The 22,153-nt window shown below is 44.0% G+C and overlaps 1 protein-coding gene across 1 annotated transcript in view; it reads left to right on the forward strand.

Annotated features, from left to right (window-relative positions):
- Positions 1-7,679: 7,679 nt before the first annotated feature.
- Positions 7,680-22,153, forward strand: part of LOC140476503 (C-type lectin domain family 18 member A-like) — a 41,113-nt gene continuing 26,639 nt past the window's right edge. Inside the window, exons 1-2 of the mRNA XM_072569238.1 lie at positions 7,680-8,185; positions 8,612-8,703. Of these exons, the coding sequence (XP_072425339.1) occupies positions 8,065-8,185; positions 8,612-8,703 (213 nt within the window). The 5' untranslated portion in view covers positions 7,680-8,064. The remainder of the gene's footprint in view (positions 8,186-8,611; positions 8,704-22,153) is intronic.

The raw sequence follows: 22,153 nt of genomic DNA on the forward strand, positions 1-22,153 counted from the left end.
ATGGAGGGATTGTCTTATGAATAAATGCTAAACAGGTTGGGACTGTACTCACTGGAGTTCAGATGAATGAGTTGAGACCTCATTGAAACAAGGGAGATTCTTAAAAGATTTGACACTCTAAATGCTGAGAGGATGTTTCCCATCATGTGAGAGTCTAAGACCAGAGGATACTGTCTTGTAGTAAAGGAGTACCACTTAAAAACTGAGGCGAGAATGAATTTTGTCTCTGAGGGCTGTGGATCTTTGGACCTCCTTGTGACAGACAGCTGAGGGGGCAGAGTCCTTGTGTATATTTAAGGCTGAGAATAGTTAGATTCTTGATCAGCAGGGGAATCAAGGACTATAGGGAAAGTGCAGGAAAGTAGACACAAGGCATATCCGATCAGCCACGATCCTATTGAATGGTAGAACAGGCTTGAGGGGCCAAGAGGCCGACTTATGTTCCTATTTCTTTTGGTCTTATGGTCTAATAGGGAGAGATGAGGAGAAAGAAAGATAGAGAGGGAGAGAGGGAGGATCTGGGGCAGCAAGCCCCATCTTCTGGATTTTCCCTACATCAGCCCAATGGAGCAAACAAAGATTGTTATCGCCAAAATCCTGTATGACGTCAGGGATAAACACTCCACCACTTCAAAACTGCCGCTGTCTGCTCGTCCATTTTACAGTCTCAGGATTACTGAAGTGTTCTCAGCTGCTGTGGCTGTATATTTTCTTTGCTTAATTAAGTGAGGAATCATGTCTAAACTGCTTCTTCTTCACAATTGCGAGAAACTATCAGAAACTTGTTACAATTCGACTGTCGACTTCCTGTTTTTAGGTAACTGATACCACAGGGAGAAAGTGAGGACTGCAGATGACGGAGATCCGAGGATGCTGCCTGACCGGATGTGCTTTTCCAGCACCACACTTTTCAACTGTTATCACAGACCTCCCGCCCTAAAATCAATAATCTTGTCTGGTATGTCTTAAAATATTCATTTTAGAGGAGAATTATTTTCAGTAAGAGAGTCCAACACTAGAGGGCACAGGTTTAAGGCGAGAGGGGAAAGATTTAAAAGAGACCTAAAGGGCAACTTTTTCACACAGAGGGCAGTGCGTGTATGGAATGAGCTGCCAGGTACAATTGCAACATTTAAAAGGCATCTGGATGGCTACATGAATAGGAAGGGTTTGGAGGGATATCAGCCAAGTACTGGCAAATGGGACTAGATTAGGCTGGGATATCTGACCAGTGTGGATGAGTTGGACCGCTGTATGTCGGCTGTACAGCTCTATGACTCTATAATGTGGCACCTGATAAATGTTCCGTTTACTTTTGTAGAAGACTTGTTATTAGTGTAGCATAGTTCAATGAGGTTTTGCGCTACACAGGAAATACTAAAAATGGAATGCAGAAAGAACACAGTTTTAAAGGGGACACAAATTTCCAAAAGCATCCCCCATCTGGATGAACAGCGAGTTGTAAGTATAAATTTCACATCTTAACCATTGCTTCTGTCAAAGCGACACATCAACCTCCTACCAACCATGATGCCAGACAGATAGTGCATGTCAAGAGGTGCCTTCTCCTCAGTCTACCAGCCCATCTTGTGCAGGCCTGAGGGGATTCTTGTCCCAAGCTATCTTTAGTGCAGGCAACTTCCATGGACGTATGAAATAGGAGCAAAGGAGGCCATTCAGCCCTTCAAGCCTGTTCTACCGTTGAATATGGTCATGTCTGATCATCCAACCCAGTATCCAATTCCTGCTTTACTCAATACCCTTTGATTCATTTAGTCCAAAGATTTATATCTAACGCCTGCTTGAAAAAATTCAGTGTTTTGCTCACCCACTTTCTGTGGTGGTGAATTCCTCGGATTCATCCTTCTCTGGGTGAAGGAATTTCTCCTCATCTCAGTCCTAAAAGGTCTACCCCCAATCCTTAGATTATGATCCCCTAGTCTGGACTCCAGTCATCAGGAACATCTTTCCTGCCTGTACCTTATCTAGAATCTTGTAAGATTCTACACAATCCCCTTCATTCTTCTGAACTCTCGCAAATGTGAGCCTAACCAGTTCAAGTTGTCTTCATATGTCAATCCGTGAGCCCTCGATAGGTGGAACCTCTTTCCTCAGGTACGGACATGAAAATTGCACACAATACTCTTATGTATGGACCCGCCAAGGTCCTGTACAATTCCAGAAAGTCACCCTTGCTCCTGTACTCACGTTCTCTCGCTATGAAGGCCAACATATTTGCCTTTTTCACTGCCTGCTGCACTCTTTTTTTCATCAACCCATATATAATGACAGCCGGGTAATACCTGATGCACTAGATACCACACTGACATAGTTCGGAATGTTTGAATGAGGAGCAGGGGTAGGTCCTTCTGTCCCCTGGAGCCTGCTCGGCTATTTAAGAAGTTCACGGCTGATCTGATTGGGGCCTTGACTCCATTTTCTTTTGTCCTCCCCACAGCCCTTGACTCCCTGGCACGGGACGTCTCGCCTTTGAGGGAACAGGTGCTACTTTGCATGTGTGCCCTGGATCAGCTTGAGGATCAGCCAATGCCGCCCAGTCTAGACGGGGGTCTAACCCGATCTCTGTAAAGCTGCAGGAAAATTAAGAGCTACGGTGCTGAGAAAGCAAGCCGGGCAAGGAAGGGTTAAGTCTTTCTTGAAAGGATAGGACTTGGCTTGATTCCTGCCTCACATGACCTTGTTGGAATTTATCAAAAGCCTCATTAATGCAGCTCCTATTGTAGATTTTCACACATGAACTTGTTGATGCTGATGGTTGCACTCATACCTACTGGTTCCAGGCACTGTTTCGACTGACTCCAGGGAAATGCAGACAAACTAGGAATAAGCCTTTCTGGTGGGATGGAGTAATAACCTCAAGTGAAATTAATTCTAAATCCTTCCCCGCCCCCCCCCGACTTTCTTACGTATGCTCATGGATCACAGAAGCGTCTCCACACATCCCTATGTCTGAGTCATTCCTTTGATCCTCACACACTGAAAAAAAATGCAATGAACCAACCAATGATTCAGTGGGATTAGCGATCCAACTAGTGATCCAAATGTGAAGGAGTCACACGTGGCTATGGTGACTGAAGGAGCCCGGTGATAACTATTTCAGTCATTAGTGGTAGCGACACTCTTCAGTTAAAAAAAAGAAATGACTTGCATTTGTATAGTGCCTTTCCTGACCTGAGAGCATCCTAAAATGTTTTGTAGCCAATGAAGTTCTTTTTGAAGGGGACTCGCTCTTGCAATGTTGGAATTACAGCTACCATTTGGTAAACAGCTATGTGTCACAATATGATAAATGACCAATTAATGTTTTGGTGGTTCCGTTTCAGTGATGAATGTTGGCCAAGAGATTAGGGATGATTTCCCAGTTCTTCTTCAAAATTGTTCTGCTGACTTTTCACATGCCAACTGAGAGGGCAGATGGAACTTCAATTCTACAGTTAATTTAAAATCTGACAACAATGCATCACCTGTACAGTGCCACACTGGGTCAAGATTTCATGCTCAAATCTCAAGAATCAGCTTGAACTGCAGCATTGTGGTTCAGAGGCACGAGTGCTACAATGGCACATACATTGGCTTTTTATACAATGGCACATACTCTGGCTTTTTAGGTGTGTATTTCATGTTGTGAACAGGTAGGCATGATGGAACCCAATGCAAAAAGCAATGCCATTTAATGCTGAAGCCCAGAAACTCGGATCCATCAATATAATGTGGGAGGGTGATATTATGAAGGCCATTTACGCAGCTTATTAGCGTTAATTTAGTTTTACATCTGCCGAATTCTTCTTGATGTAACTCTGTCCTAGATTTCCTCTGTTGAAACTGTGTAGGTTCCACCTCTGAAGGCAGTGACAGCCCAAGCAATGAACCTTTACCAGTCACTGGTTAGACTCCAGCTGGTGCACCGTGTCCCAGTTGTGGTTATCACACTTTAGGAAGCATACCAAGGACCTGAAGAGATTTTCAGAGAACAGTATCAGGGATATGGGAGTTCTCTTCAAAGAGACTCAAGAGGCTGGGCTGTTCTCTTCAGGGAAAACTGGGAGGATTTCATGGAAGTGTTTGAAATTATGAGGGAGTGTGCAAGAAACTGTTTCCAATAGCAGGAGGTTTGATAATCAGAGGTCAGAAATGTAAGGTAATTGGCAAAACAATGAGAGAAAAGATGAAGAGAAATTATTTTAACATAGTGAATAATTCTGATTTAGAATGCACTGCCTCAAAGAACAATGGAAGAAGATTCACTTGTGACTTTTAAAAGGGAATTGAATAAATGTTTACAGAGCCATGGGAAATGAATGGGGAACTTATGGACTCAGTTAGCACTTTCCAAAGAGCCAGTCAATACGGTAGACCAAATGGCCTTACTATTCTGTGAAGGTCTTTGATTCAAGCTTTCATTGAGATAAGGGAAAAGAATTTAATATGTGTGTTAAGAGTTTATACTACAATCCCTTCTCTTCAGCGAGAAAGAGTTGCAGTGATGGGCAGGTTTCCCTTAGTCCTTCCAAATCTTTCTGACAGCAATCACAAGAGAGATTACACTCCCTAATGACCAGCTTTCACCAAGAGAGAGGGAACTGAAGAAATCCCAGCTGAAAGTGAACCAAGCAAAATGGGATTAGGTTTCAAGCCGTGCACTTTACTATTCATGCACCAGGTGCTCTCGCAATCCTATCATGTAAAGCCAATGCAAGAACCCACTTATTTTAAAATAAAATGGTGTAATAGAGATAAGTTTGATATGACTGTGTTAACTACTTGTACAATAATACTTGGAAAAAGTAATCTCCATGTTATTCTGCCTCTTTGTGCCTTGGGTGTGTTTTCTCTACATTTTTCTTTCCCTCTGTATTTGCTTGTGATGCTCCAAATGGGTACATAGTTTTTATGCCATTCTTTCTGCATGTCTGAACACAAGCCTCTTGTTGACTCCACTGCTGTCTTTGATTTATCATACTGCTTGAACAGCGTCACAGTAGTGAACCAGCAGAAATTTCCCTCAGCAAAATACTGGAAAGACCAAAGTCATTTTTGTTGAATCAATTGACCAACTCCATTGCTTGGGGATTGACAATAACTTTCTCACTTGCTCCAATTTCACATCCTTGGCACTCTCTTTGACCCCAAGTCCAGGTGCCCCAGTGCAACAGGCAGGAGTCCTAATCAATAACATAGAGCCAAGAAACCCCATTGGCGCAAACACTAAAAACCAAAAGCTTCTTTGTAGAACCATATATTGCTATAGAGAAATGTGCTAAAGCTGGACACTGTCACCGAAAAGCAAAATGGCAAAGAACTGTCAAACTCAAAAGGTAAATGAGGCAGAATATTCTCCAGGAAAAGACAAACCTCAGATTTTCCTCAAGGAAATTAATGGCGTGGACCAAATATTTGGGTAAGCTGACACTCCTGTCAATGGGAGTTTTGAGCTAGACTTGGAAATAACAAAAATTCACTGGCACACATAGAAGATTTGGTGTCTCCAATTGATTGGAATGCACCACCTAAAAAGAGATGAGCAAATTTCAAAAGATTGCAAATAAAACATGCTTTCACCAGCAGAGATAACATCCTCCTTGAGACAGATTAAATGTGCACCAGTTCAAAAGATAGCAACAGACCTCAGACAGTCAGGAATACAGTCAAAGGCAACTACCTCCCATCAAACAAGCTCTCTATTCTTGCAATGCTGATTTGAACCTATTCAACAAGAACAGTGAAATCTCCAGGCTGTCTGAATTCGTATTCTCAAAAACATAAGGGCAATGGGGTAACAGTAAGTATATAAGCAAATGTATTACAAAAATATTGATCACTAAAAGGTTTTGGGGAGCAGTATTTGGGCCTGATTTCTTTAAGTTTACACATTGCCAGGATATTCAGATTCAAATGTCTGTGATGACCCAGAGTTGTGACAATTGTCAAATGTACACTGAATAAAGGCATCAGAAAAGCTTAAGGCTGGAGTACAAGTGAATCTATTAACAGAGTGGTAATTTATAATTACTGCCAGACACCTCCAAAGCATGGAGTATTAACTTTCCTCTGTTTGAGGTTTAACTCCATCAAATTGTCATTGATGACGCTTTTAAAGGTACATAACTATATGTTTTACTTTTCCATTTGCTTAACTTGCCTCTTTCCAAACTTTCCGTTACCTTCTTTCACTTTCAACCTGTGATTTTATGGAGATGTGGTGGTGGTGTGGGTAGTGTCCTTCTCTCTGAGCTAGAGGCTTTGGGTTGGAGTCCCAGCCCAGGAGGTAATGATGCATTCATATATACAGCCAGCCTTCAAGTCCCTCCAGCCCATGTGATAAGTGGTAAGAATGGGAAAGATTCCTGGTCGACCAGACAATGGAAGTTGGAGTCTTTCCCGTCATTGTTCATAATTCACGGCTTGTGTAACATGTGTGGCAAAAAATGCATGTTACGAGAGCAACTTGAACTCGGAGTGAATTATAATACATCACCGCATGATATTGCACTGAAATCACTATCCAAATTCATCATTGTTTAAATTCTGTGTGGTCTCAGTGAATGTTTTTCCAACCTATTGGTGAAGACCCTGCTCACTCGGATATCAGAACCTCTGCAGAGGGTGCAGTGTTGAAAAGGATCTCAAAAAGTGTACAATTACTGCCCAAACACTCATGCGGCAGGTCTGTGGATGTCTGTAAGTGTAGTAAGGCATGAGTGCCCTTGCACAAATCCAACCCATTATTAACACTGAGTCCAAAGCCTAGGACTCCCTACTCACCCAGACCTGCATGTGCTCTACCATCAACAACAAAAATAGAAGTTACTGGAAAGGCTCAGCAGGTCTGGCAGCATCTGTGAAGAGAAATCAGAGTTAACATTTTGGGTTCAGTGACCCTTTCTCAGAAGCTAGGAAAAGGATGGTTTTTATGCAGAAGAGAGGGTGCGAGGAGGGGATAAAGAGTAAACATTAGGTGGGGATAGAGCCCACAGAGAGAGAAGAACAGTTGGACAGACAAAGGAGTGTACAACGATCAGCCTGGGAGATTGAATATCTAGTAGTAGACAAATAGTGCCGAACGACGGGTAGTGTGTAATAGCAGACTTTGTGATAACAGAGTCTGGTGTGAGGGTTGGAGGGTAAGCACATGTGAAGGTGCCACAACCCCTAAAATTGTTCAACTTGAAATTGAGTCCAGAAGGCCGGAGAGTTTTCAAGCTGAGAATGAGGTGCTGTTCTTCCAGCTTGAGCTGAGCTTCACTGAGCACTGAAGCAAGCCTGAGACAGAGATGTTGGCCAGGGAACAGGGCGGTGTGTTGAAATGGCAGGCAACTGGAAGCTCAAGGTCTTTGTTTTTCACGGACAGAATGTTGGTGTCCCACGAAACGGTCACCAGTCCACATGCTTTGTTTGCCCAGTGTAGGGGAGACCACACTGTGAGCAGTGAATGCAGTAAACTAAACTGAGCAGTGCAGATAAAGTGCTGCTTTCACCTGGAAGGTGTGGTCTGGGCCCCTGGATCCTGAGGAAGGAGGAAGCAAAGGGGCAGGTGGAATATCTTCTACTCTTGCAGGGGAAGGGCCTGTGGGAGGGCAGTGGGGAGGGGAAGGGTATGGTGTTGAGAATGAAGGAGGAGGGGACCAACGGCTGCCTTGATGCGCACAGCACAGGCAGATCTCCAACTTAACCTTCTCGGATGGTGGAGTTTAATCCTAGCGTGCAAGTGAGGTCGGTGACACTGTCGCTGCCCCTGACCTGGATGTGTTAGATACAGGGGAGTGGAACAGGGAACATCACAGACACTGCATCCTTCAAGTGTTGGATGTAGTTAACCGAACGCTGCTGCATGTATCTGTCCCTGGGGGCACTTTGCTGTATCCAGTGTGCGGCAAGGACTGGCTGATTCAAGCGTGTTTCTCTCTCTCTCTCTCTGTCCCCTTGACTCCTTATTTTCTCTCTCTCTCTCTCTCTCTCTCAGTCTCCAGTCCCTGCTACACCGCCTCAGTAGAAGGAGTCAGTGTGTGGGTGTGACTGCAACAAGTGCACCGACTACCGAGCCAGATGGAAGGGGCGGCTGGGTTCCCGGTGTTGCTGCTGCTGCTGGCCAGGCTACTGGTGCCTACTGCGGGCGAGGCTCCAGCAGCGCCGCCGGGGACAGGGATCCTCAACTGGGATCGGAAAGGTAGGGGAACCGAGTCTCTCTCTCGTGCTATGAATGAGCGATTGGCATTTGATTCTAAACAACAACAAAAAGTTGCCTCAGTTATTCAGAATTAAAAGCGGGACTAGTTTTGTTTTTATTTTGATGCAAGGTTTGGAGGAGTGAGTCTATCTGTGCTCCTTATGAGCAGAATCGTTTCAAGTTCTCTGGCAACTTTTGCAACTAACTTTGGAATCAGATCTTGCAAAGAGGTCAAATTGCACCTCGAAGTTATACCAAACATTGTTTTCCTATTTCAACACCCGTTTGAAACGATTAGTGAATTATTCCTGTTCATGCCCAGGGTCAGAATTGGACCTTTGAGACACATTTGGTCGTTGCCATGGAGATCTGGAAGTTAAGCCCTGGCATTTGCATTTTTACATTTTTATCACCTGCTCCTTGCAGAGTTGGCGCCCAAAGAATGCTTCACCATCCTGGCCCACCACAACCGCCTCAGGAGCAAAGTGCAGCCTCCTGCGGCCAACATGCAGAAGCTGGTGAGTTATCTTCTCGTTTTCTGAGCTATAAGGGCACTCTGCTTCTTCAGCCCTCAACGCAATTTGTTGGCGTTGGTCTCACTGAGATGTAATAGAAAGAGGTGGGGGGGGGGCAGGATCGACAGCTCAGTATTTCAGGATACGTGGTCTTCAGGTGAGGCAGGGAAGGAGTTGAAAGCGGAGGGAGAGGGCCTGTCACAATATCGATCAGAGCATCAGTTACACAAGTAAGGAAGGGTGACACCTTAGCACGCTCCTCAGATGAAGCCATATGGGCAGAACTTGTAAAACCAAAAATGGAGCAATCCCATTGTTGGGAGTGTACTGTAGCCCTCCTGACAGTGCAAGAGAAATAGAGGAGCAGCTATATAGGCAGGATTCAGAAAGTGGTAAAAATGATAGAGTAGTGACAGTAGGAGATTTCAACTTCCCCAACATTAACTGGGCTAGACATAGTGTGAAAGTTTAGTGGAATTCTTAAAATGAATCCGGGACAGCTTTTGCTTTAAGTCAGCATATATAAAGCTGTAGAAAAGAGCAGATAGCCCTGAGCTTAATTTTAGGTGATGAAGTTGAGCAAGTGGTTAAAGTATCAGTGGGGGAGTATTTTGCAGACAGCGATCATTATTCTGTTAGATTCAAGATTTTAATGGAAGAGAACAAGGGTGGGCCTGAAATCAAATTTCTAGACTGGTGGAAGGCTGGTTTTAATAAAATCAGGCAAGATTTGTCCAGAGTGGACAGGGTGCAGATAATGTTAGATAAATCGGTGTCAGAGCAGTGGAACTCATACAAGAAGGAAATAAGGAGAGCACAGGGCCAACATGTTCCCATAAAAGTAAAGGGTAGGAACAACCATCCAGGGACTGCTGGATATCCAGGGATATGCAGGATTGGATAAAGAGAAAAGGGGAGGCGTATAGTAGATACCACGGGACCAAAACAGGAGAAGCTCTGGAGGAAGGCAAGAAGTATAATATGTAAGGGAAGTAAACAAGGAAATTAGGAGAGCACAAGGGGAGCATGGAAGGATGATGGCCAGCAAAATAAAGAAAGAACCTAAGTTATTTTACGGATATTTTAAGCATAAAAGAATAACTAGGGAAACCATAAGGCCCATCAATGACCACAGTGCTGAGGACATAGATAATGTTCTAAATGAATACATTGTGACAGTGTTTGTTAGTGAGTGGGATGATACGGATATATAAATCAAGGGGAAGAACTATGATATACTTTTACTAATTAGCTTAGAAAGAATGGAGGTTTTGAGCGGTCTGGGATGTTTAAAAGTAGATAAATCTCCAGGGTCAGATGAAATGTATCCCAGACTATTAGATTAGGTTAGATTCCCTACAGTATGGAAACAGGCCATTTGGCCCAACAAGTCCTCTGAAGAGTAACCCACCCAGACCCGTTCCCCTATCCTATATTTACCCCTGACTAATGCACCTAACACCATGGGCAATTTAGCATGGCCAATTCACCTGACCTGCACATCTTTGGGAAGAAACCGGAGCTCCCGGAGGAAACCCACACAGACACGGGGAGAATGTTCAAACTCCACACAGAGGCACCGGAGGAAATAGACACACTGGCAAAAATGTTCAATTTCTCACTGGCCGTAGGAGAAATGCCAGACAACTGGAGGACAGGCACCAAGAAGATGGGTAGGGATTAACCAGGAAATTGCAGATCAGTCAGTAAAAGCTCAGTGTAGGGAAATGATTGGAAATAATACAAACGACAGAAATAATCTGCATTGGCGAGGCAGAGATTAATCAAGAGTGGTCAGCGTGGTTTTGTTAGGGGGATGTCATGTTTGAACAACTTGTTTGAAATTTTCAAAGATGTGACCAGGTATGGAGATGAGGTGTGCATTCGACGTTGTCTACTTGGACTTCAGCAAGACTTTTGATAAGGTCCCACCTGGGAAGCTGACGACGTCAGTCCAAGAGCCCATGGATCCAAGGAAATTTGGCAAATTGGATCCAGAATTGGTACTGCATGGCAGGAAGCAGAGGATGTTTTAAGGGGTGTTTTCATGACTGGAAGCCTGTGTCCAATCCAGTTCTGTAGGGACGAGTATTGGGTACACAGATGAATGTGGTACACAGATGAATGATTAAGACTTGGACTAAGAAGGTTGACCAGTAAGTTCATGGATGGGTCTGAAAATCAGTGGGGTGGTAAATAGTGAGGAGGATAGCCTGAGATTATGAGAGGACATAGACTGATGGTCAGGTGGGCTGATCAGTGGCAAATAGAATTCATTCCAAATAACTGATTCGATGCACTTGGGCAGATCAAATAAGAAAAGGGAATATTTGATAAACAGTAGGACCCTGGAAAGCACCAAGGATAAGAGAGACGTTGACGTGAATGTCCACCAGTCCCTTAAAGTAGTGATTACTTGCCTTTGTCAGCCGAGACATTTGAGATTAAGTGCAGGGAGGTTATGCCGGGCCTTGTATAAAATACTGGTTAGGCCACAGCTGGAGTATTGTGTGCCCTTCTGGAATCCACATTATAGGAGGGATGTAATAGCACTGAAGAGGGTGCAAAGATTTACCAGGATGTCGCCTGGGCTGAAGAGCTTTAGTTATGAAGAAGAAGTGGACAGACTGGGTTTTTGTTTTCCTTGGAGCAGAGGAGAGGCATAATTATGATGTACAAAAATTATGAGGGGCATAGATAGGATAGACAGAAAGGAATCTTTTCCTTTACTGGAGGCATAGATTTAAGATAAGAGGCAGGAGGGTTAGAGAGGATGTGAGGAATTCTTTTTCACTCAGAGTGTGGTGGGAGTTGGAGCTCACTGCTGTAAGGGTGGTTCAGGCACAAACCTTCAAAATATTTCAGAAGTATTTAAATGTGCACTTGCAAGGCCAAGGTATAAAGACTATGGTCCAAACCTTGGAAAGTAGGATTACAATAGTTAGGTGGTTGTTTTTGACCAATACATTGATGGGCCGAAGGGCCTCCTTCTGTGCTGAACACCTCTGTGAGAAGTTATCAGCTGGGTGATAAAGGCATTGTCACATTGAAATTAACTGACAGACAGTGGGAAATAGGGCAATCAGTGAGATACACTGAGCGTAATAGAGGGCATCGGTGAGAACAGAGTGGAGTAATAAACAGCAGTCAGTGAGGTATACAGAGGGTATTAGATTTCAGTCAATGAGAGCAGAGGGTATTAAAGGTCTATCAGTGACATACACAGAGCGGTAATAGGGCAGTCAGTGAGGTACACAAAGGGCAGTCAGTGAGGTATACAAAGGGTAATAGAGGGGAGTCAGTGAGGTACACAGAGGGTAATAAAGGGCTGTCTGTGAGATACAGGATGTAATGGGAAGTAGTCAGTGGGGTTCATGAGGTAATAGAGGGCAATTAATGAGGTACAGGTGAGGTAATAGAGGGCAATTAATGAGGTACAGGTGAGGTAATAGGGGGCAGTCAATGATACGTAGAGAGGAGCGAGTGTGATTGGACAGTTTTTAGTTCGATTAAATTGAGGGAACCTGATGGATTAATGGAGATGTTGGCTCAAACACTTCCTGTTTATCTCAGCAAAACCTTATAATTAATTGGCAGTCAGTTACACAGGGAAAAGTAGAGAAGATGCAATTAAATATGATGGGTACAGGCTGAGAATATACAGTGTAGGATAGCAAATCAGTAAAATATGGAACATCCATTGATCTAATAGTAAAGGGCAGTGAGATGTACAGGATGTAAGGGGTATAATGTATAGTGAGATATGCATTGTATCATGGACATGTAATGAGACATACTGGATTAAGTTTAAACAGTGGCATATGTGGTGTATCAGGGACAATGCAGTGAGATGTAAATATATCAGGTACAGGCAAGCAGATGTGAAGGGTATCAGGTAGAGAGAATAATGTTCAGGGTAACAGTGACATGCAGTGAGGCCTACAATGTAAAAGGGACAGATAGGAAAATATACAAGGTAACAGGAATAGACCTCTGGGATATACAAGACATTAGGAACAAGCAGTGAGGTATGGAGATATACTTCGGTGATCAGTAAGTGACCTAGCCAATAGCACACAGACACATCTTGACATTGAATATATAAAAAGTACAGTGCAACAGTGATAGGCAGTGAGATGGACAGTACAGGGTTTCAGAAATAGTCTTTGAGATATAAAGTATAAGAAAAACTGGCAGTGAATTTTATTGAGGGTAACAGAGTCATAACTGAATTGGAGGCACATTGATTCTCAAACCTTCCTGAAGGGTTACTTGAACTGAATTTAAACAGACAGGATATGCGCAATAAGGGGCCAAGTCCTACCTGCACCTTCCTAGGGTTTTGGATTGAGATTGTGACAAGAAACATTTCATTGTGCATTCAGTGTGAAATAATGTGAACTCAATTCGTTTCATATATCAGTTGTTCCTAGTCTGGCCGGAAGAGGGCTTTGTGGAGTTTAGCTCCCATGGGAGAAGAGGCCATTTCGACTCAATGCCCAGAAAGAATAGGTCTCCCTCTAAGTTATCTCTCAATGATCTTAATTTGATTGTAAATTTTGATTCTATGTAACGTTTTCAGACCATTCTGTGTGCTATCTGTTTTGTTTGCACTAGCTGCATGAAGCTATGGTCATCAGACAAATCAGACATCACACAAGGCAGTAAATATGGACCAAGTGGGTTGTCGAGGTAATTGTGAGGGGAAATGCACTTCAGATGGGAGAACATGTTGCCACTCAACTTTTAACTTCCAGAGAACGGCATCCACTTTCCAGTTCCTCAGTCAAATGCACTGAGCACGTGCAATACAGCTGCAGGCAAAAAACACGGGATAGTTTGGAGAGGGGTGGTGGTTGGGGGAGGGGAAGGGGAGAGGTGGTAGAAGGGGAGGGTAGTCAGCTGTGTGCCAATAAATAATGACAAATTTATTTAGCGTGTTGGCCTTGGCATAAACTGTTTGGGGAAAAAAATCTCCATGGTAACCAGTGTTCTAAGTTATGCGCATAACAAATGAACAAAGTCCTAACCTTGTCCTGAGCCACGTAACAGGGAATTTCTGTCAAAGGAGAGAGTTGGAGAACTAATCGGTCTAATATTCAGCAATATGATCGCCACGAGGGCCTGCCAATAAATTGCCTTCAAATAATTGAAGACGTTTACTTCATGTCCTTTGTTGCTTGCAGTTCGGGCAACTGAGGAACAAGAAAGCACAAACATGAAAGCCAAACAAAAAAAATCTTCTTCCTGAAAATGATCCGAATAAGCCTCCCTGCAGTATGAGCTGGCCACGAATGATGCTACAGAGGCAGGAGCAAGAGAGGGAAAAGACAGCCAGGCTACTAATACCCAATCAAAGTGCATTAATCTCCCAGTTGTGGGCACTCCCTGTCAACATAAGGAGATCTTGCCCTAGTTCTCACAAAGATATATTTTCAGTGACAGACTCAGTGAAATTTAAGCAACACTAAACCGCAATAAAAGCAGATGTGAATCGCAGTTTGGCACCCAGATATCTCCCTATGAAAGTTTAGTGAGTTGTAAGTATATATAGCAATTAGCAGAACATTTCAGAGAACTTCTCTGGGATACACACAACAAGCAACCCCACTGCCCTGTGGCTAGCCACTTCAATCCCCCCTCCCACTCCAGCAAGGACATGCAAATCCTGGGTCTCCTCCACCCCCAAATCTTAGCCACCAGATGCCTGGAGGAAGAACGCCTCATCTTCTGCCCTGGGAGCGTCCAACCATACAGCATCGATGTCGATTTCACCAGTTTCCTCATCACCCCTCCCCCCCCACCTCATCCCAGATCTAACCCTCCAACTTGGTACCACCCTCTTGAACTGTCCTACCTGTCCACCTTCCTTCCCACCTATCTGTTCCATCCTCCCCTCCAACCTATCACCATCACCCTCCCCCACCTGCATCTACCTATTGCCTTCCCAGCTACCTTGCCCCCAGCCCCAACCCCAACACCACTCCTATTGATCTGTCAGGCTCCTGCCCCTCCCCCCCACCCACCCACATTCCTGATGAAGGGCTTGTGCCCAAAACACCGATTCTCCTGCTCCTCAGATGCTGCCTGATCTGCATTGCTATTCCAGTGCCACAATTTTCGACTCTGATCTCCAGCATCTGCAGTCCTCACTTTCTCCTATACAGCAATTAGCCTTGTACTGGAATAACTGAACTTCAGACCACCCACAACAGCAACCACTGCATTTAAGCAATCAGTAAAATGGCCCAACGACCTTCACGGCAGCATTATTAGAAAGAAAATAACACAGAGCCATTTAAGGGCGCGTTAGGAGAGGTGACCAATACAATGGTGTGAGAAGAAGGCAATGTCTTAAGAAAGGAAAATAAGATAGAGAGAGGTGGTGTGTTTTGGGAAGAAATTAGAGATTGTAGAGCCAGACAGATGAAGGCTTGTCTGTCAATCATAAAGAAATTAAAATCAAGAAAGCTGGGATTTGATGATAGACAGCAAAGGGTAGGGACTGCTGGTCACAGGACCTGGCTACATACATTTCACCTGCCCATTGCCCATAAATAAGTGCTCTGAAGGCATTTACCTCATTGATCACAAACCTTCTACCTGAGCTCCAGAAAACATGAGTTCCATGGGATAAGATTAATAATGCTATTGAAACAGAAACATCCCTCGTCCTTAAAGATTTTAGGAATTGACTCATTTTACATGTCTCTTTCTCTTCACTCCCCACCATTTATATGACTGTGTTCAAAAATAATTTTAAAATTAGCTCTTTCAACCCAATGAACATACTACTTGTCTTTAGGTCTTTTTGCCTTTGATGAAATGCGAGAGACTCTTGTTGGGTGTGTTCTACATAGTTGTAAAGAAGGGGTCAGTGCTAGAGTAAGTGTGGAGTGTGGAACATTATGAACAAGACACTACTGGTCTGTTTTGAGGGGTTGTAAATTAAGACAACTGCTGTGAACAGAAAGCTATGAGATGTTAAAGAACACAGAGTGGGGTTTCACACTGATGGAGAGAAGAATCATCATATAATGCTTAAAGAGTATACAATGTATTAGTAGTTGTGGCATAGGAGAAAGATAGAGAAAGAGAGACAGGCAAGTATAGGGTAAGGTAATAGGTTGGACCTGGGAGTACACAAAACTGCGAATTTGGCATTTCAAATTTCTGTATATTGAGTATTCCATCCAAATTTCCAGGGATGTTTTGTACTTGTGTCAAAACCTTCTATCGCCATATTAAAATTAGGCAATGAAGAATCATTTAGAAATCTATTCAATTTGTTTGTGTAATGGGCTGAAAAATGGTAGATGGAGTTCAATCTGGATAAGTGCAAGGTATTGCGTTTTGGTACAACACACAAGAGTAGGGCTTACACAATTAATGGTAGGACCTTGTGTTGTAGAACAGAGAGACCTAGGGGTGCAGGTACATAGTTCTTCAAAGTTTGTGTCACATATAGACAGGGTGGTTAAAAAGGTGTTTGGTACGCTTGCCTTCATTGCTCAGTCCTTTGAGTGTAGGAGTTGGGAAGTCATACTGAAGTTGTACAGGACGTTGGTGAGGCCTGTTCTGAGATACTGTGTCCAGTTCTGGTCGCCCAGTTATTATCAAGCTGGAGAGGATTCAGAAGAGACTTACCAGGATGTTGCTGGGAATGCAAATTTGAATTATTAAGAAAGGCTGGATAGGTTGGAACTTTTTTTCACTAGAGCCGTAGGATGCTGAGAGGCAATCTGATAGAAATTTATAAAATAATGAGAGGTCTAGATAGAGTTGATGGTAGTTGTCTTTTCCCTAAGATGGGGATTTCAAGCCAAGGGGCACATTTTTAAGGTGAGAGGAGAGAGATTTCAAAAAGACCTAAGAGACAGGCTTCTTATACAGGGTTGCATGTAGAGTGAACTTTCTGAGAAAGTGATGGATGTGGGTACAGTTACAATGTTTAAAAACATTTGGATAGATACAGGAATAGAAAACATTTGGAATAATATGAGCCAGAGGAGGCCGGTGGAACTAGTTTAGTTTGGGATTATGGTCGGCCATAGACTGGTTGGACAAAAGGGTCTGTTTCCATGCTCTAGACTCAATGATGCTGTAAATGATCCTGTGTGTGCGTCATTTATGCCATTATTTATTTTCCATCCCTAACTGCCCTGGATAAGATGGTAATGAGTTGCCTTCTAGAACTGCTGCAGTCAATGTGATGCAGATATACTCACAGTACAGTTAGGGAAGAAGTTCCAAGATTTTAACTGAAGCATTAAAGGAAGAGTGATACCATTTCAACTCATTTAGTGCACAGCTTCGAGGGGAACTTAAAGGAGGTGATGTTCCCATGTATCTGCCACCCTTACCTTTCTATGAGGTAAAAGCCATGGATTCGGAAGGTACTTTTGAACGAACTTTAGTGAGATGCTCCAGTGCCTTTTGTAGAGAGTACAGACTGCTGCTGCGCAACGGTGGTGTATGGAGTGAATCTTTAATTGGCAGGTGGGGTGCCAATCAAGTGATTTGCTTTGGCAACGTACTCATCCAGACAAGCGGGAAGTATGCCTTCACATTTTTGATGTGTACCTTGTAGATGTTGCTCAGGTTTTGGGAAGCCAGCAAGTGAGTTTATCTGCCACAGATATCCTAGCCTTGGACTTGATCTTGCAGCCATTGGATTGATACTGGGGGGGCGATGGGGGAATCAACAAATGTGGTACTGCTGAATGTCAAGGGAAGCTTTTGGTTCTCTCTCTTTGAGGATGGCCATTATTTGGCCATGATGGATCAAGAAAGCGTCTCTCACCACCTTTTCGAGGTCAGGTGGGTGAGTGGCAAAAAATGCTGGTCTGCCCAGCTCTGCCTACATCCCATGAAGAAAACAGACCTGGACATGAGCAGTAACAACCAAGCAATCGATGATCGCATAAGTTAAAGTGGCTCCACCTTTTAGAACTCTGCTTGGATTAGTCAAGATGTGGAGGTGCTGGTGTTGGACTGGGGTGGACAAAGTTAAAAATCACACGACACCAGGTTATAGTCCAACAGGTTTATTTGAAAGTACAAGCTTTCAGAGCACTGCTGTTTTGTTAGGTAGCTAGTGGGGCAGGATACATAGGGCACTGAAGTTATAAATAAAAATCAAAGTATCATACAACTGATGCGATGTATTTGACAAACCTGCTATTAAGTCTTTAATCATTTAGAATGGGGATGCAGGTTTTGATTGATTAATATGTACACCCTGGAATTACTGCCCGAGATAACTTAAGGTTTTATCAGTATATTAAGAAAGTGACATCTTGGCTCAGACAATGCAGTAAAGGGTAGAGTCTGGCTGTAACCCAACCTGGAGTCAGACTGGTTTTATTTCCAACACAGGAATTTATAAAATGTCACATTGACTATAGATTGTGAGCTTTTTGAACAAAATAGAATTTATCTGCAAATACAAAATCACCCCATAGATTTATATGTGTGTACGCATGCGTGTGTGTGAGAGAGACACTAGTCAATAAACCAAAGCTCCTCTCTGAATACAAACCCTCAAATTTTAAACGATTTGACTTTATTCTAAAGAGAACATGTCATAAAGGCAGACAGGAGGTGGTGGGAGGGGGGGGGGGGGGGGGGGTGAGTGGCTGCAGTGTTTATATTGACTTCTCCTCTTACCCTGACAGAAAGTCCCTTGTTGGCAGTTGCCAGTAACAGTCGGTGTTTTTGAGAAAACCGAGCCCAACGTTACTCGTGTCTCAGGGGAAAGAAGGTTCAGACTGGGGGGAGCTCACCTTCATTTCTTTCTGGGAAATGAGAGAAAATAATGCTTTTTGGGACATTGTCAGCACCGACCAACCAAGGGTCACTGGCTCCACTTCAGGTCTCAGCCATAGTTCTGTGAGTGGCAGCTTCAACTCTTGAAGGTTATAGGTTGGAGTCCAAAGTGTCTGGACTCTCTAGACTCTAATGCACAGCCTCCAGGTGACACTCTGCAGCAGTAGGGAGGAGTGCTGCACTGTCAGAGTTGCTGCTTTATGAATGAGACTAATGCACCATCTGTCCTCAAAAGCAAGTAAGTTCCCCCTAGTGCCTTGGCCAAAATCTATCTCTCAATAAACTTCCTTGATACAAATTATCTAATCTTTTACCTGATTGCTACTTGCTAAGATTAGGTGGATTGGCCATGCTAAATTGTAGGTAAAAACGAGGTAACTTGTCCCTAGTATTCAGGGCTGTGTACGCTAGGTGGATTAGCCATGGGAACTGTGGGGATAGGGTAGTTGGGTAGGTCTAGTGGGATGCTCTTTGGAGGGTCAGTGTGGACCCGATGGGCCGAATGGCCTGCTTCCGCAACATCAGGATCCCATTATATTGACTGAGTGCAAAAACAAAAGCTGCACAGTTTTAATCTTTGAATTATTTCTCTTACTTCAAATCCTGGAGATCCCCGGATAATGATGGTGGGTGAAAAGCCCGAACCATGATCCAGGGCTTTGTTGTTTGAATTTAGTTTATTCTTCAGTCTGGATTGTACATGCTGCAGTTAGAAAAATGTGTTTTGCTCAGGGCATTGTTCCATTTCTCTCGTGTTACTGTTTGTAGTGCCTCGCCCTGTCTGAGTTTACTAGGGCATCTGACCTTGAATCTTGTTTTATATTTACAGGGTTTTATATTTTTGCTGCTAGGCTGTACAGTGCCAAGCATGGTTTGTGAATAAGGAGGTGGGGGGGCGGGGGAAGGCTAACCTTATTCGACCGTGATTGGAATGGGGAGTATACGCTTAACATGGACTCTTTGGCAAGTCCTAGAGACTTTATTGTTTATTTTGTTCTTACTAAGTGAGCAAAACTGGCAAGATTGGCATTTATTGCCACCAAGGAGTACTGGAGAAGGAGGTGACCATTCAACTTCTGAGACCAGCTCTCCCATTCACTTTTACCATGCCTAAATTGTATCTCAGTCCCATTTACCTGCCTTGGATCCACCTGACTTGATACACTTACCCACCATAAGTCTATTGAGTTTAGTCTGTTGAAAGTTAACCATGTGTAGGATTAGAATGGCTATGGGAGGGAGACAGAAACACTGGGAAATGGGGTTTGGGTGGGGGTGGTGAGACCTGGGAGCTGGTGATTGCAGGAGGGGAGGGTAAACACTGTTCAGGGAGATGGTGATTAGAGGAGGAGGAGTGTAAACACTGTCCAGGGAGATGGTGATTGGAGGAGAGGAGTATAAACGTTGCCCAGGGAGATGGTGATTGGAGGAGGGCAGTGTAAACACTGTGCAGGGAGATGGTGATTGGAGGAGGGGAGTGAAATCACTGTCCAGGGAGATGGTGATTGGAGGAAGGGAGTGTAAACATTGTGCAGGGAGACAGTGATTGGAGGAAGGGAGTGTAAACACTGTGCAGGGAGATGGTGATTGGAGGAGGGAAGTGTAAACACTGTCCAGGGAGATGGTGATTGGAGGATAAGAGAGTACAGTATAAACACTGCTCTGGGATATGCTGATTGAAGGAAGAGGGGGAGTGTAAACACTGCTCAGTGGGCTGGTGATTAGAGGAAGGGAGAATAAGCATTCTATGGCTCTCTTTGTTCATGATCAAGGCCTTAGATTATTTGTCCTCTTATACTGTTTAAACTGAGCCTAACATTGTGTCCACAGTTGAGCTAGCAACTTGAGACAGCCTGGAAATATTCTGTCCAAAATATGTTTCTCAGGGTTAATGGGTTTGAGAGATAGGAAGAGCAAGTCTAACAGCCAAACTTCACCAGTGCAGTGGTTAATTATATCATGGCTTGGGTCTTTGATTTATGAGTGAATTCAGGTTTGATAGTCTATGCACTCTGTTGTGACACGGTAACACAGTTGATTGTTTTTAGATCGGGAAATGTAGGTGAAGGGCCACAGCCTTTACAATGTAGCTTGTCAACAAGGTCAATAATGTTAAAAAGCAGAACTTGCAGTTTAAACGTCTTTAATTGTGGAGGGAGAGAGCTCAGGGAGGGAATGTTGAGGGAGGGAGAGCTGTGGTAGGGAAGGAGGGAGAGCTGAAGAAGGTATGATGAGCACAGAAAAGGTGAGCCGAAGAGGCAGGCAAGCTGAGGGAGGAAAGGAAGAGCTGTATGAGGGAGGGAGCTGAGCTGGGGAAGACCATCCATTGGCTTTGAGGTCCTCAGAGAAAGTTGGTTTGATGGTGGGTCAGTGTGATTGAGGAAGGGTGGAAGTGTTGTTGATCTTTAACCCAAAAAAGATCCAGGATGAGGTTATGACTTGTGATCAGGAAGAGCTACAACATTAACACAGGGAGGCAGACCACCAAAGGTTAGATTAACTCATGGGCCAGTTTGAAATGGTCTTGGAACTGAAAACGACGCTGCATCAGGCAGCATTGAACCAGAGACTTGACTCCACCCCTAACCTATTCGTTGGCATCGCTAGCTGGCCAGCATTGATTTCCTGTCCCTTGTTGTCCTTGAGACTGTGGTGGTGAGCTGCCTCTTGACCCGCTGCAACCCACCTCCTATGGGTTGGCCTCCAATGCCATTAGGGAGGGAATTCCAGGATCTTGATTGAGCAACATTGAAGGAACGGCAATATATTTGCAAATCAGGATGGTGCGTGGCTTAGGGGCAGTCTTGCAAGTGGTGGTGTTCTCATGTATCTGCTGCTCTTGTCCTTCTAAATGGAAGCGTTCATGGGTTTGGAAGGTGCTGTCTAAGAATCCTTGGTGAATTTCTGAAATGCATCTTGCTACGACTGTGAATGGATGCTTGTGAATGTGGTGCCAGTCAAGCGGGCTGCTTTGTCCTGGATGGTGTCAATCTTCTTGAGTGTTGTTGGAACTCCACCCATCAAGGCAAGTGGGGAGTATTCCATCACACTCCTGACTTGTGCCTTGTAGATGGTGGACAGGCTTAGGAGAGTCAGGAGGTGAGTTACATGCTGCAGCATCCCCAGACTCTAACCTGCTGTTAGAGCCATTATGTTTATATGGTGAGACCAGTTGACTGTCTAGTCAATGGTAACCCCAGGACTTTGATAGTGATGGATTCAGTAATGGTAACATCATTGAATGTCATGGGGCGATGGATAGATTGTCTCTAATGGGAGACAGTCATTATCTGGCAGTTGTGTGGCATGAATGTTATTTGCCAGTTGTCAGCCCAAGTCTGGATATTGTTCAGATCTTGCTATATTTGAATATAGATAAAAACAAGGACGGCAGATGCTGGAAACCAGAGTCTAGATTAGAGTGGTGCTGGAAAAGCACAGCAGGTCAGGAATTTTCTCCCCACCCCCACTCCCCTCTCATATATCTCTCCACTCTGCAGCACTCTGCCTCTATTCCTGATGAAGGGCATTTGCCCAAAATGTCGATTTTCCTGCTCCTCGGATGCTGCCTGACCTGCTGTGCTTTTCCAGCACCACTCTAATCTAGACTCTATATTTGAACGTA

This window comes from Chiloscyllium punctatum, chromosome 4, assembly GCF_047496795.1.
Source record: "Chiloscyllium punctatum isolate Juve2018m chromosome 4, sChiPun1.3, whole genome shotgun sequence".
In the NCBI taxonomy this organism is placed as follows: domain Eukaryota; kingdom Metazoa; phylum Chordata; class Chondrichthyes; order Orectolobiformes; family Hemiscylliidae; genus Chiloscyllium; species Chiloscyllium punctatum.